We start from the raw sequence: 15,071 nt of genomic DNA, 5'->3' as shown, positions 1-15,071 counted from the left end.
GGACAGCTGCAATTATGCAACTGTGGACATTTCTCACCTGGTCTACTGCAATGCACTCTGTAAGGGGCTTGAAGTCCATTTGGAAGCTTCAGTTGATGCAAAGCGGGGAAACGGAAGCAGTCTTGGTGTCCCTAAGGATGGCCCATATTGCATCTCAGCTCTGCAAATTTCACTGGCTATCAATCAGTTTCCGAATACAGTTCAAGGTTAAGTTATGGACTTTAAAGCCCTTAATGTCAAAGGTCCAGGCTATCTGATGAACTGCCTTGTCCCACTAGGACAAGCCAATCCTACTCATGTCGGCAGAGGGACTATTCAGATCCTGTTGGCCAAAGAACTGATTCTCGAGATCCAGAACAGCCTTCTCTGCTATAGAGCTGAGGTGGCGCGGTGGTTAGAGTGCAGTACTGCAGCTACTTCAGCTGCTAGTTCAGCAGATCAAATCTCACCAGCTCAAGGTTGACTCAGCCTTCCATCCTTCCGAGGTGGGTAAAATGAGGACCCAGATTGTTAGGGGGCAATATACTATTTAGTATACTGTCTTTGGTGTAAGCTGCCCAGAGTCCTTGGAGAGTGGGCGGTATAGAAATATGACAAATAAATAAATAAATATAGCATCTGCCTTTGGAACATCTTTCTTTTTAAAGTATGATTCCCTCCCCACCCCCAATCCTTCTGCAAGAGCCTGAAGACCTGGCTCTGCCAGTTGGTCTGGGAACCCAATGGGGCCCTTCCACAGTGGAGGTGGTGCTGGACTGATGGCAGACTCCACCTCCCCTCCCCTTGCTGTCTGCTCTCCATCCATCCATTTTGGATGTTGTTTTGATTATCATGGATTGTTTTGATTATCATGGATCGACATCAGCAATTATTGAGGGCCCAATTAGCAAAAGAAAGCTCAGGACCGTATTGGTTGGAAACATGCAGAAGAGGTCTTCATCCTACAGTGGAAGACAGCACCTAAGATGATGATGATGATTCTTGTTGTGTTCCTTGTTTATTTTATTGTTTTACTTCTGTTTACATTCCTTTCATTTTCTTCCTTTTTATTATTGTAAGCCAGGTAGAGTAGCCTCATGGCAGGATAGGCAGCAACTTAATTTAACAAATAAATAAACTAAAGGCTAAATCCAAACATCACTGAGAAAACCAATCAGGAATATTTTTAAAAAATAAATAAATAATGAACCTTGAGAATAGTAAAAAATATGATTTTCTTTACTAAGACACATTACAGACCAAAGGCAAAGAAAGATGGTACAAAGTAAATAATGAAACATATCTAAAACCACCATCAGTAATCAAACATTTGGATCAGGAATAAACCAGACAAGTTATAGTAACAAATGAAGGCCATGGAACTTTTACTCCGGGTCGCTCCCTCTGTAACAGAGGATTAGCAAGCATGCAGAACTGCTGTCTCAACATTTCGATAACATGTATTACAGCCAAGATCATGAATGACAGAAACAGCTTTGATACAAAGTGGCACACCATCTGCATGATCTTGATGGGAGTCTGCTGGGACCTTCTACGTTATGCCAGTCCAGCTCAGGGCAAGGAGGAATCTGAATCTAATTTCAACAGTGATAGAGTAACTGAGCTGTGAAGGTGTGTCCAAGACCTGAGCAGGTTTGGGTCAGTTCCACTGTTGACTGACTGGCAATCAGCAGACTTAAAAGTAACAATAAGCCAAAAAGACTTATCAGGGGTGTGCAAAATGGAATACATGTACGGTGTTTGTAACTCTAGCAAAATTGTTTTTTTAAAAAAAAATCATAGCTATGCTTCTTTTTTTCTTTTTTAAACACCCTTTTCTCCCCCCGGTTAAGAATTCTGGTTATTATACAAAGGATCTGTTTTTGCTGTTGTGAAACACAATAATAAGATTAAATCTGTGCTGGGTGCACAGAAAAAAGGGAGATTTATTGTAACTGCATGTGATATGGTACAAATTTAAATGTCTTGTCAAAAGAAAAATAAGAAAGGAGTCAGCGGGGTTAGGGGTTATTGTGTTTTCCTGCATGTGCACCCATTCTTTGTGGATCTTGAGAAGGATAATGTATGGGGCCTGGAGCCCTCATGAAAGGAGGTGGAGGTCCCATTGCATGAAACATGTGTGGCCCAAAACCTGCAGGATAAAAAGAAAGAAAGAAAGATTATCTATGGACGATTCATTTCCCATGTAAAAGCAAGATTTTTACAAATAAAGGCAAGACTTAACAGCTCCTCTGGAATGTACTGAAATGATTGGATTCTGAGCCTTAATATTTTTTATTTACCAGCTATCGTTAATTAGCTGCATTTTTACTTATAGTTTTATCATTATTTCAAGCGTACATTACCTGATGAGTTTTGCATGGTTTATAATTCACAAATTCAAAACAAAATTCATTTCAAAACAAAAGCATCACAAATGTATTTTAAAAAAAAGAATTATGGTGGCAATTATATACCGGTACTCCTCGACTTACAACCACAATTGAGCCCCAAATATCTGTTGTTAAGCACGACATTTAAGTGAATTTTGCCCCATTTTATGACCTTTCTTGCCATAGTTAAGTGAAGCACTGCAGTTTTTAAGTTAGCAACTTGTTTGTTAAGTGAATCCAGCTTCCCCACTGACTTTGCTTATCAGAAGGTCGCAAAAGGTGATGACACGACCCCGGGACATTGCAATCATCATAAATATGCATCAGTTGCCAAGCATCTGAATTTTGATCATATGACCATGGGGATGTTGCAACTGTCATAACTATGAAAAATAGTCACAAATCACTTTTTTCAGTGCTGTTTTAAGTTTGAACAGTCCCTAAATGAATGGTTGTAAGTCAAGGACTATCTATATAGATTTATATGGTAGTCTGAAAATCGTCTAGGACAGTGCTTCTCAACCTGTGGGTCGCAACCCCTTTAGGGTTCGAACGACCCTTTCACAGGGATCGCCTAAGACCATCGGAAAACACATATTTTCAATGGTTTTAGGAATAATTTTATGGTTGGGGGTCACCACAACATGAGGAACTGCATTAAAGGGTCGCTGCGTCAGGAAGGTTGAGAACCACTGGTCTAGGAAAATATATAATTTAGATGTCTTATTTCCTTATACCCTGAGGTTTGTTTTGCAAAGTTTTTTTCTTCTGGAAATGAAGAAAGTAAAAACTTGCTGAAATAACAAAGAGTTTCTAAGTGATAATACTGTCCCACACTCTTCAGCAATTTCTGAAGATGTTCAGACAACAGAATATACTATTCTATTCGTTTAAAGAACAGTAATCAAGCATCTGCTTCTCCAGGATCAGAATTAATAATTACCTGGTGGTGGCGGCGGCGCGATGCCAGGTGGTGGCGGAAGGGCAATGTTTACAACAGCTGGAGGGCCACTGGGAGATAGATTGAAATAGTTTGCAGAAGCTGCTTCCTCTTCTGCTGCAGGAGGAGGTGGAAGAGCTGCAGGGCATAACGTTTCAGTTAGTTGTAAAACTTTCCAATGACCATAGTACCCACCTGTCTGAACAGATTAGATCAAGAAAGCATCACCTTAACCTGTTTTCACAACAGTGTCTTCATTCCACTAGAAGAGAATAGCTGTAGCTCAGGGCTGAATTGTGGAATTATTGCTAGTCTCTGAGCCTTGGCTGTCTGCAGATGGTTCAATACCCTACTACCCTAAGAGCCGTGGTGGCGGAATGGTTAGAATGCAGTACTGCAGGCTACTTCTACTGACTGCTGTCTGACTGCAATTTAGCAGTTCGAATCTCACCAGGCTCAAGGTTGACTCAGCTTTCCATCCTTCCGAGGTCAGTAAAATGAGGACCCAGATTGTTGGGGACAATAGGCTGACTCTGTAAACCGTTTAGAGAGGACTGTAAAGCACTGTGAAGCGGTATATAAGTCTAAGTGCTATTGCTATTGCTACTATGTAGCATCATCAATGTGACTTATGTGGGGTTTCCTATCTGTTTATAGGTAGTTTGCCCTGCCAGCAAATCTCACTCACAGCAATGATGCTATTTCGTTGTGTAAGGAAGTATCTGCTAACAAACAACGAAGCTCAGGGGGGAAATCAAAAATCTCACAACATCTTCATTATTTACTAGGGATTCAAAATGGATTGGGAGATGGGAGAGGCAGTGCGCTGTAGCCGTACAGTCACTCTCTCATCCCAGATTACTTCACAGACCTGTTGTTATGGAAAACCCTATGTGAAATAAACAACCTATATCTCTTGAAAGATTTCAGTAGCACTAAAATAAATAAAAATATTGAGGTATCAAAAGCACTTGAATATGACCCTAGCTCTTTATCCTTCCAAGAACTAAATTAATAGGCTTCAAATAACAATCCAGGCCTTCATTCACAGACTTGTTCTAATTCTTTATTCAATTGCCAATCAAACAAAACTCAAGACGTTCTACTTGTTTCATTCCCTTTTGGGGACATAACTGCTTTCCAAGGTTAGATCAAGAAAACCAAATATCTCTGTATCTTCCCTTTGCTAAGGCTGTCATAACAGCTTTGGCAGAAGAGAACTGCCTTACCTCCAGGTAGACCAGGAACTGGTTCCAGTTTTAGACCAGATTCTGTAGTCCCTTCTCGTTCCTTCTCTTTCCCCCTGGCTGCTTGAGACCTGAAATCCAAGAAAAGATGCTATAATTATCATCAATTGGTAAATTATAAATAATTAACTTCAAAGTTAACAACTGTACTGGATGAAAGAGTGGAAGAAAAATGTGTATTGCTTTCACTCTTTTTTCCCGACCACTTACTCACCTGCCCCACTTCACATTAAGCCTGCGGCCATTCACAATGAGTTTGTTGAAGGATTTTTCTGCTGCTACTTCTGCAGCTTGTCGAGTAGCAAATTGGATAAATGCACACTGCTGCCTCTGGACCACTGTTATTGTCCGGATCTCACCAAACTGATAGAAGTGATTCCTGAAGAGGAAACATTCTGATACTGTAATACAGGGTCTCTCACACACACACCTATGTCACACAAAACTGAATTGATTTTTATAGCCAGTAAAGAAAGTTTGCCTCTAAATAGTTCAACAATTAGTTATATATATATAAAATGCTATTTAAAATGCTAAAAAGAAAATCAATCTAAAATAATTTGTTACTATATATATAAAACATAAAGTAACAGATTAATAAAATTAAATATTAATAATATTTCACTCTGATGACTCAAGAATACTTTATAATTTGCTAATATTGCCAAAGAATCATTAGTAAATAGAATAGTAAGATGCTGATAAAACTTTAACCTCTATCTTACTTAAAGCCTTCATTTGGCATCCCTTCTCATTGCCACTGTTGGCTTGTATTATTTCGGAGCAACAAGACACATAAACATGATAAACATCTTCTCAAAAAACAACGTTCTAGGATGATTTGAAGATGGGCCAGTTTATTACATGGAAAAAGTCAAGGATGGGATATAGTGTTTCTTCCCTCAGTTCAAGCATGAGAACGCCATAAAAAAATAATAGATGTCAAATGCACATGAAAGCTAAAAATGAAGCCTTGAGAAGCAAATTATGGATGCTGATATCTATTGCTTTCCATACATTTTTGACCAAATCTGGAAGAATCACTTATGATTGACAATCTCAAAAAAACAGTTATAACGCTGACAAGAAATGAAGCAAACAATAGAGACATACCTAAGATCAGACTCAGTGATAGTATCGCCTAGACCACCGACGTACAGGGTTGTAATGGTCTTGTCATCAGGGGGGTCTAGTCGAGGCATTGTAGAAGCTCGCTTGAGAAGCTTGTCAGCCACAGGATCATTTATACCATAGTAGCGATCTTTAATGTTCTGATCTGCAAGAGGATCATCCGGATCTGTAGGCTTTTCATGTCTAAAGGGTCAGAACCAATATTGTACGATATGTGGTTAAAGATTGTTAAATTCATTTGATTCAGAGCCTTCTAAACCGTGGCACTAATTTGGCAACATAACATCCAGAGAACTTAAAAGGAAGCTAGGTGATTAATTATATAATATGCAAATATTGGAAATTTTATAATATGCAATTATTGGATATTTTTCAAAATCACCATTGCTACAATTTCAAGAGCTTCTCAGTCATCAGAGTTAATTACTTAGTAAGCATTATCTAAAGATTACAACTATTGTCTCAGCAGGAGTAGCACGAAACCCACTGGAATGATTATGATGTTGCCATAGAAGCAAGGAAACCCAGATTCTATTAGACCCTTAGTCCACAGTCACTTTTGCAATAGTGAAAATTAAAAGGAAATATTCCCTTGAGCTGCTAAATGAATAGAATAGAAACCCAATAAACAATGTTTCCATTTTGATATTTCTGGATTTGTTGATGCAAATGCATTATTTTCTTTCAGGTAACTGCCTGAACTTTTGAAACCTTCCTTCTGTTTGTCCTTCCTCATCCATCCATCTATCCATCCATTCATCCAATTTTGCCACCCACTTGTCAGCAATTTAAAATTGTAAAATTAATAAATTTCTGCACTATGTTGTACCTGTAAGGACACTCTTCTCCCCTTTTACATTCTCCTTTAACCCAGAATGAACAAATATGAGGGCGATTGCGCTTGTAATAAGGGGTGGTCCGTGCCAATTTTAGCAGCATGTCACTGGTAGATGTTGCCTTTCCAAGAGCACCAACAGGTCGAGTGCCATCTGAATTCATGATCTAGAAAAGCAGACAGATAGGGGTGGTTATTTATTTTAGTCAGTTTACATGCCACCCCTCTCATGGTTCGAGGAGCGTACAGTATATAGTAATACCAAGAAGGTTCCTGTCCAAATATTGGGCTCATTTAATTTACTACTCCACCAAAAAGAATATCATTTCTTCACCTCTCTTTCCATATTTTGAGTGTAATATTCTTTATTAACATCAGACTTGGGCATATCATCTTTAAGTGAGAGTCCAGCATCACGAACCTGAATAGGTAAACCTAATATTGAGGAACAAAACACACAATTGATACAAAGCGAAAACAAAAGGAATTTTTCCAAATAATAAATTACCTCTTTCATCATGACACTATTCATTCTCTAATCTATTTTATCTAATAATCAGACACCATAAATCATAACTATATAATCTGTACATTTACATATTACACTCATTCTTTTTCTATTTCAAATTTCAATAAAAGTTTATACATTTGGTAATTACATGTTCATCATTAGTACAAAATTCTATTTCAAAATCAGTCCTACAATATTCAATACCATGAACTTTTTTACATACTTTAAATCCTTCTGATAAATGTAAATAAGAGAATCACTGGCAACTAGATCCATCTGCCACCAACTGTTTCCTTTTATTTTATTTTGTATTTGGATACAATTTTGGATAATTTAGCCATTTGTGTTTGCCTCTAATTTCTTATCTATGTTTCTTGTGCTGAGAGCTACAAAGGTGTTTTCTGACACAACCTGGATTTGTATCTATCCCATATTATCAATATGGCCTATCTAACATACTTTTTAAAGTCCACATTAATGTTGATTATACTGTATCACAAATATCCGTGGCACTCAAATCTCAGGTAGGTCCTGTAGAAATCTACACTATTAACATTGTAAGAGGTCTTCATTTAATGCCCACACATTCAGCAACCAAACTTACGATGCTGAATGAGTATAGTTACAACTGGACCTTATATTAACAACTATTGTAGAATCTCTATAGTTACATGATTGCGATTCCTAAGCATGGGGAATTTGGCAGAAAATTGGAAGTTGCACACATGGGACCCTCACTTAAGGATGATCCTCATTTAACAACAGCACTGCACTGCTGGAACTACTGTCACTAAGCAGCACAGTTTTTCAACTTCCAATCGTGCTGCTTAACAATAATAATAATAAATAATAATAATAATTTTATTTCTATACCGCCCTTCTCCCGAAGGACTCAGGGCGGTGTACAGCCTGTTTAAAAACACAAACAAAACAACAATATAAAATTTAAAATAATTAAATAAAGTGGCTCAGATTTAAAACCCCAATAAATTTAAATATCCCAATTTAAAAGCTATTGTGTTGTTAGTCCGGCCTGGCGGAATAATAGGGTCTTCAGTGAGCAGTGAAACGCCCGGAGGTCGGAGATCTTACGAATTTCCGGGGGCAGTTCGTTCCACAGGGATGGGGCTCCCACAGAGAAGGCCCTCCCCCTGGGCGCCGCCAGTCGACATAACTTGGTTGACGGCACCCTGAGGAGACCCTCCCTGTGGGAACGGACTGGTCGGTGGGAGGCTATTGGTGGCAGGAGACGGTCTCGGAGGTACCCGGATCCTATGCCATGGAGTGCTTTAAAGGTGGTAACTAACACCTTGAATCGCACCCGGAAGACCACTGGGAGCCAGTGCAGCTCGCGCAGGAGGGGTGTCACATGGGCACAACGAGTTGTGCCCATAACCACCCGCGCGGCAGCATTCTGGATAGAATAGAATTTCTGGTCCCAATTAGCATTGTTAAATGAGGGATATCTATATTTGGATAACAGCCATCACATGAATTTCCTTCATCCGTTTTTTACAAAATTATTTCTCCCCTCTGAGACATTGAGATTTTATTCCATGTGGCTATATTCCAGTTCTCTTAACTCATGTTCAGCTACGTAACATCATATTGGGGCTGTGCAGCACTTCAAGTTCAAAGATTAAAAAGATGCTAAATATAGGTACAGTAATACAGGTAGTCCTCGATTTACAACAGTTCACTTAGTGATCAAAGTTACAATAGTACTGAAAAAAATTACTTATGACCATTTTTCACACTTATGACTGTTGCAGCATCCCCGTGATCATGTGATTTACATTCGGTTGCTTGACAATGGACTCACATTTATGATGGTTGCAGTGTCCTGGGGTCATGTGATCACCTTTTGCAACCTTCTGACAAGCAAAATCAATGGGGAAGCCAGATTCACTTAACAACCGTATTACTAATTTAACAACTGCGGTGTTTCACTTAAAGAATGTGGCAAGAAAAGTTGTAACATGGGGCAAAACTCATTTAATGAATTTCTCACTCAGCAACATAAATTTTGGGCTCAATTGTGGTTGTAAGTTGAGGACCAACTGTACATCATTCTGAAACACATATAATATCTACGGTATTAAGACAGAAATGCCTTAAGTTGTAATAACCATTTAAAAAATGATCAAGCTTTGGAGCAGATACGAATACTGTACAAAGTAACCTTGAGCAAACTGTGGGAAAACAAAACTGATTTATCCGATCTACAATTACTACTCACACAGACGTCACTAAAAATATTCAACCTAAACCATTTTCTTACAGGACTTCAAAACTAATTGCAATTCCTCAAAGAGAAAAAGACTAGAGAGACCAGGATATTAAAAGAACTGTATGTGAAGATTAATTACATATTTTTCTGGACTCTCCACCATTTATTAGTGAGATGAAGTAGGGAGAAAAACATTAAAACTACTGTTTCTGATTTCAGTCAGAGTTTTGAGTATTGACTTATTCAAAACAGTGGAATATGGATTGACTTTACCTAGTAATTTATATGACAAACCCTTCTTTATTTTCACTATTAAGTACTATCAGCCATTTCAAGAAAGGGAATGCCAGACTCATTTCTCCAAACTGATAAATTAGTGCTATTTATGTCATCGTTTTTCATCTTGCAGAACTTCAGGTATGCAGATTCTGATCTCCAGTAACAGCAGCTCATTGTTAGTGCACTGGAATAATAATATGCTAATTTTGTATTCATTGATTTAATGTAAAATGATAACTACAAACCATATTCCAAGTCAAGAAGGCAAGTCTGACAAACGTTCTTCAGCTTGCTGCATGTTTGGCACACTTCAGTCTTCTTAAAACGCATACGAACACCAGGGCACCAACGAAAAACTGTGAATGGCCTGGCACAGATCTGAAACAATTATTACATTAATGTACATCATCCTAACCAAAATCCATTTTAATGCATTTTTATTTAAAATATTTATATCATGCCTATACTCTATGCGATTTTAGCTGGCTGACATATTGCACATCCAAATAAATTCCTATATTAAGTCAGTCTCTCAATTTAGGCATGCACACATTTTTCATTATTAATGGGATATACTGTGGTTTGATAGATCTGTTTTGAGAGATTCAGTCTTACTTGTTGAAATAAATAAGAGGTAAACATTGAAGATAGTATCACATTTCCTAAAAAGAACATATCATACTATTCAAAGATTGAGAGTTTCTGGATACGTTGCTCTGGGTTTTTTTTATCACATACACATTCCACATTTCATAAGTATCCTTATGATTGAAATCAGGGGTGTCAAACTCACGGGCCGCAGGCCAGACGCGTCATGCACTGGCCACGCCCACCCCCATTTTAGGGAAGGGGGAAAAGTTGCAATACATCATGTGATTTAAATGCTGACCTTTAGAACCAAGATACTTAAGTTTAAAGAAAAACAGCTAATTTATGTTTTGATAATAACACTGACAAACTGGATTTACACATCCAAATTAAGTTATAAGTATGTAAGTTATACTTAGGATTCACATAATATTCTAAGTTCCAGCAAATAATGTTAGTTTAAGATGATGGCCAAGTTTATAAAATTTCCTAAGTAACAGCAAAATTACTGCAATTCACGGAACACAAACTACTTCTTGTGTGCCATTCTTTACAATTATGTAAGGTTTTTTTTCAAATGGAAAACCTACCTTGCATTCTTTTCCATATTTTTCTTTGGTCTAAAATACAGGAAGGAAGGAAGGTATTACAATAGATAATTATCCCAAGACAATATATTTCAAAAATCAAGATTTGTTTTTCATCACGTTTTATCCAAGAAATTTGTTTGTATTTTGTACATGCCTTCCATCTGTCAGATGGAAGAACAGAAGACAATGCATACCAGTCTCCAATCACTACTAAAATCAAAACAATAACATGCAAGAAATCATCATTCTTCATCTTCCAAAAGAGTCTAGATATCAAAGTCCTATCTGAAATCTATTCCTTGATCTCCAAGAAATTTTACATCGTCTTCAAAGTTAGAGCTTGCTTTTAATGTACCAAAAATGATACATATATATACAAATAAATCTCTTCATTAATGTACTTGAAAAATTCATGCATGGTGAGTATATAGATCATTTGCCAGGCTAAACATGAAGAACTATGAAATGAAGTTCTAGTTTGCTTTAATCTTGCCTTTATGCACCCAGCTAAATTAAAGTTTTCCTTTTATCTTTATTATGTGTTTTAAGTATCATTCCCTCACAAACAACATACCATTCGGATATAGGGGTTTTCTCCAAGGCAGGTCTGGCACAAAATAGGGAAATCCTAAGAGAGAAAAAAAGTGTAATTATTCCAAGACCAAGATAAAAGCACACCTCATCACTACCCTGTTGTACACCAAAAGGGGCTGTAGATGAAAAAAGAAAAAGAAAATGACACAACTCTTCCAATCACACATGGTTGAACAGCTACAGGATCTCAAGGAACTAAGTGCTCTAAGCTTGCCTAAATTAAGCGAAAGGGAAGGAAGCCACACACGATTCATTCCTCCGGGGAAACTGATCAAGGTACGGGATCGGCCCGGTCCCTCCGTGTGACCCGGGGAGGAAGGTAGCCTTGCTCCAGAGACCTCGGCTTCTCTATCCCTGCCGCAAGGAAGCTCAGAGCAGCACCGGCCTCGGCACGCTTTCCAACATCCCTTCTCGAGCAAACGGATCGAAGCCTCTTCGGCCACGAAGCAGGACGATTGTCAACGGACCGGCCGATTCAGAGCCGCCCTCTCCCCTCCTACCAAAGCCAAGGCACCCAAACCCAAAGGACAACATGGTTACCGCATCCTCCCAGTTCTGCCGATTGTACGTGTTGGATCCCAGAGACGTCGCCATTTTATTGTGCTTAAAGTATTATTAAAAAAAAAAAAAAAAAAGAGCAGGCTCGGAAGTAGACGCTCTGCATTCCGGAAGTACCTTTCCATAGTCCAGGTTCTTGACCAATGGCTGTAAGGGGCGGGTTTATTTTTTTTTTTCATGCCCTATTAGATGGGGTCGCTCGCTTTTGATCGGTTGAAGCGGAAGCGCCTCTCCTGGGCTTGTCACCAGACCTGACCTCCAAGCGCGGGCTGACTTAACTGCTAACGTGGGCGAAGCGGAGGCGACTTCCACTAACTATAGTACTTAGTTGCAGATTTCTGCTTTTAAGACGAGGGGGGGGGGAAGAATCGCAATGGGCACTTAAGAGAAAATAACCGGTGCATAGCACCATTGACAACCCCTAGATCAGGGGTGGGCAACTGTGGCCCTTTTACAACCTGTGGACTTCAACTCCCAGAATTCCTGAGACAGACTCAGGAATTCTGGGAGTTGAAGTCCACAGGTTGTAAAAGGGCCACAGTTGCCTACCCCCGCCCTAGATCGTTAGGATACTCATAAGTACAGCATCGTATTTCAGGGCGAATCACAACTCGGCTTCAACGCACCGCCTACTCCGCACGTATTACTTAAAACTCAGCTGCTATCTAGAACAGGGGTCTCCAACCTTGGCAACTTTAAGCCTGGCGGACTTCAACTCCTAGAATTCCCCAACCAGGTGGGTTGGGGAATTCTGGGAATTGAAGTCCACCAGGCTTAAAGTTGATAAGGTTGGAGACCCCTGATCTAGCAGACTCACTGACTAAAGTGGAGCTTGCTTCCGAATATATTTATATGATGGATCTATTATGCATACTTTTCTGAACGTGAAACTCCAGAAAAACACACTTAAGTCTTTTTTGTTTTAACCCTCCCCACCAAATAATAAAGGCATTTTACTATAAGGTGGGCAGACCTATAAATTGTTTGAATACTACTAGTACGCTAATAACCATTGCTTGTTTTATTGATTTAAGATCATTGACCTTCATCAGGAGATACTTCTGGGGTGTTTTTTTAAGTAAATTGTGGAATACTGTAAAGTAAATGTGCTCAACAATTAGCTCCTATTCCAGTTATAACATTGATTTTGTGCCATCAAGTTGATATTGATTCTTAGTGACCACATAGATTTTCTACATGACAAGCTATCCCTAATCTCGTATTTCAGATCTTTTAACAATGTAGCTATCATCACTGTAACTAAGTCCATCCATTTCGCTGCTAGTTGTCCTCTTCCAGTTTCCAAGAATCAGAGCTTTTTCCAGAGCTAGGTCTTTCCACAATGTATCTAAAGTAGGATAACTTCAGCTTGGTCATTTGTCTTCAGTGACAATTTAACAGTTCATATTAACATGGTCTACATCATTTATTTTCTTTACAAAACTCTAGTCCTAAATCTCTTTCAATATCATCCTCTTTCCAATATCATCCTCTTTCAATATCATCCTTTTTTTTTTCTTTTTATTGGTTCGATTTATATGCTGCCCTTCTCCGGAGACTCAGGACGGCTTACAATGTGTTAAGCAATAGTTTTCATACTTTTGTATATACCTGCTTAGTAGGGCTTTCGCCCCCTCCCCCAAAAGCGGTGTTCTTTTTTTTATACGAAGTCAGCTTATTGCCCCCACAAACCGGGTCCTCATTTTACCTACCTCGAAAGGATGGAAGGCTGAGTCAACCTTGAGCCTGGTGAGATTTGAACTTGCAGTAATTGCAGGCAGCTGGTGTTACTTAACAGCACTTTAGTCTGCTGCGCCACCAAGGCTCAAATATTTAAAGTATTTGTATTTTAAATATAATTTTTGTCCCTTAAAAATGTTTCCTCTTCAAAATATGTGATATATGAGAAAGAAGGTAGAAGTGTTGATGAGAACCAGAATATGGGAAACAGTTAAATATGGGTAGTCGTCAACTTACAACAGTTCATTTAGTAATCGTTCAGTTATAATGGCACTGAAAAAAGTGACTTATGACCATTTTTCACACTTATGCCCGTATCAGCCTCCCCAAGGTCATGTGATCTAAATTCAGATGCTTGACAAATGATTCATATTTATGATGGTTGCAATGTCCCCTGGTCATGTGATCCTCTTTTGTAACCTGACAAGCAAAGTCAATGGGGAAGCCAGATTCATTTAACTATGTTACTAACTTAACAAGTGCAGTAATTCACTTAATAACTGTGGCAAGAAAGGTAATAAAATTCACTTAAACGTTTCGCATAGCAACAGAATTTTGGGCTCAATTGTGCTTGTAAGTCAAGCAATTTTATCAGGGATCTATCTGAAATCACAATCAAATAAGAAATCATGTCTGCCAGCATGAAGTACATCCTAGTCATAGTTCTCTTTAATACCACAAAAATGGGGATTCAAGACACAGATCCTTTTGATTTCATATTATTTTTATATAGCATTCAAATAGTATCAGGGAAGACATTTAACTGCATGCAATAAAACATCACAATCACAAATTCAATATATTTTGGACAAACTTGTAATGCAGAAACATGGATTCAGATTAGATCCCACAATTGTTGGCACTGCTGTGTTAAATCTGGGATACAGAGCACAGATGTTTGATTTTGCCTGATGTTTGCTCTCAGGAGTAACCATCATGAAATCACAGCTGTCTGCACAAGCCATCATATGAAATTGCATTTTGTTTTGCATTGACTCATTGCAAAACAAAAATGTGGATCCAAGGTATAGATCTGTATAGATCAATGATTTTTACTTGAGATCCAATTGAAACTCTGCATAAAACACCGAACACCAACTTCTGTGTAAAAAGCCTGTGATAGAAGTCCTAATGGATGCTCTTGATTTATACAATCAATCTGCCTGAAAATTATAAAGCGTAGTCATATTATTCTCAGTGAGAGAATAATGTGTTGATGTGGTGAAAAATCAAATGACCTCTATTATTTTTCTTTTAGAAAGTCTAATTGGTATATGGAAACTAATACATTCTATTACAAATAAATATGGTCCCAAACACACAGCCATAAAATTCAGATTTGGCAATTCAGGCAATTTATTTCCACTCAGATTGCCCACCTCCGCGGCCCAGGTGCATGATGGCTTTCAGAAATATTTTGCAGATGCTATTTTCAGCAAATGTTTTCTTAGAATCA

At 38.4% G+C, this 15,071-nt stretch overlaps 1 protein-coding gene across 1 annotated transcript; it reads right to left on the bottom strand.

The window, feature by feature from the left end:
* Positions 1-1,200: 1,200 nt before the first annotated feature.
* RBM22 (RNA binding motif protein 22) lies at positions 1,201-11,921 on the bottom strand. The gene is made up of 11 exons (XM_070933867.1): positions 11,858-11,921; positions 11,298-11,351; positions 10,724-10,753; positions 9,791-9,923; positions 6,860-6,960; positions 6,520-6,692; positions 5,673-5,873; positions 4,774-4,938; positions 4,542-4,630; positions 3,316-3,450; positions 1,201-2,131 (listed from the first exon to the last, which is right to left on the bottom strand). Exons 1-11 carry the CDS (start codon positions 11,909-11,911, stop codon positions 2,001-2,003), a joined length of 1,266 nt encoding a protein of 421 aa, XP_070789968.1. The 5' UTR covers positions 11,912-11,921; the 3' UTR covers positions 1,201-2,000.
* Between the last annotated feature and the right edge of the window lie 3,150 nt (positions 11,922-15,071).

The sequence above is a fragment of the Pituophis catenifer genome, unplaced genomic scaffold (genome assembly GCF_029215685.1).
Source record: "Pituophis catenifer annectens isolate HBS135680 unplaced genomic scaffold, rPitCat1.0.hap2 SCAF_2, whole genome shotgun sequence".
NCBI classification, from domain to species: Eukaryota; Metazoa; Chordata; class Lepidosauria; order Squamata; family Colubridae; genus Pituophis; species Pituophis catenifer.
Note: the sequence above shows the minus strand (reverse complement) of the source record. Positions and strands in the feature narration are given on the sequence as shown.

What these genes read in the sequence shown, in the direction of transcription:
- RBM22 (XM_070933867.1), bottom strand. Translation starts at nt 11,911, where the DNA reads ATGGCGACGTCTCTGGGATCCAACACGTACAATCGGCAGAACTGGGAG. An exon ending in GGAGAAGAGTGTCCTTACAG is followed by an intron (nt 5,874 to 6,519) that starts GTACAACATAGT and finishes CTGACCCTTTAG; the next exon opens with ACATGAAAAGCCTACAGATC. An exon ending in CGCGCCGCCGCCACCACCAG is followed by an intron (nt 2,132 to 3,315) that starts GTAATTATTAAT and finishes TTTATCCTGCAG; the next exon opens with GTTTTGGGCCACACATGTTT.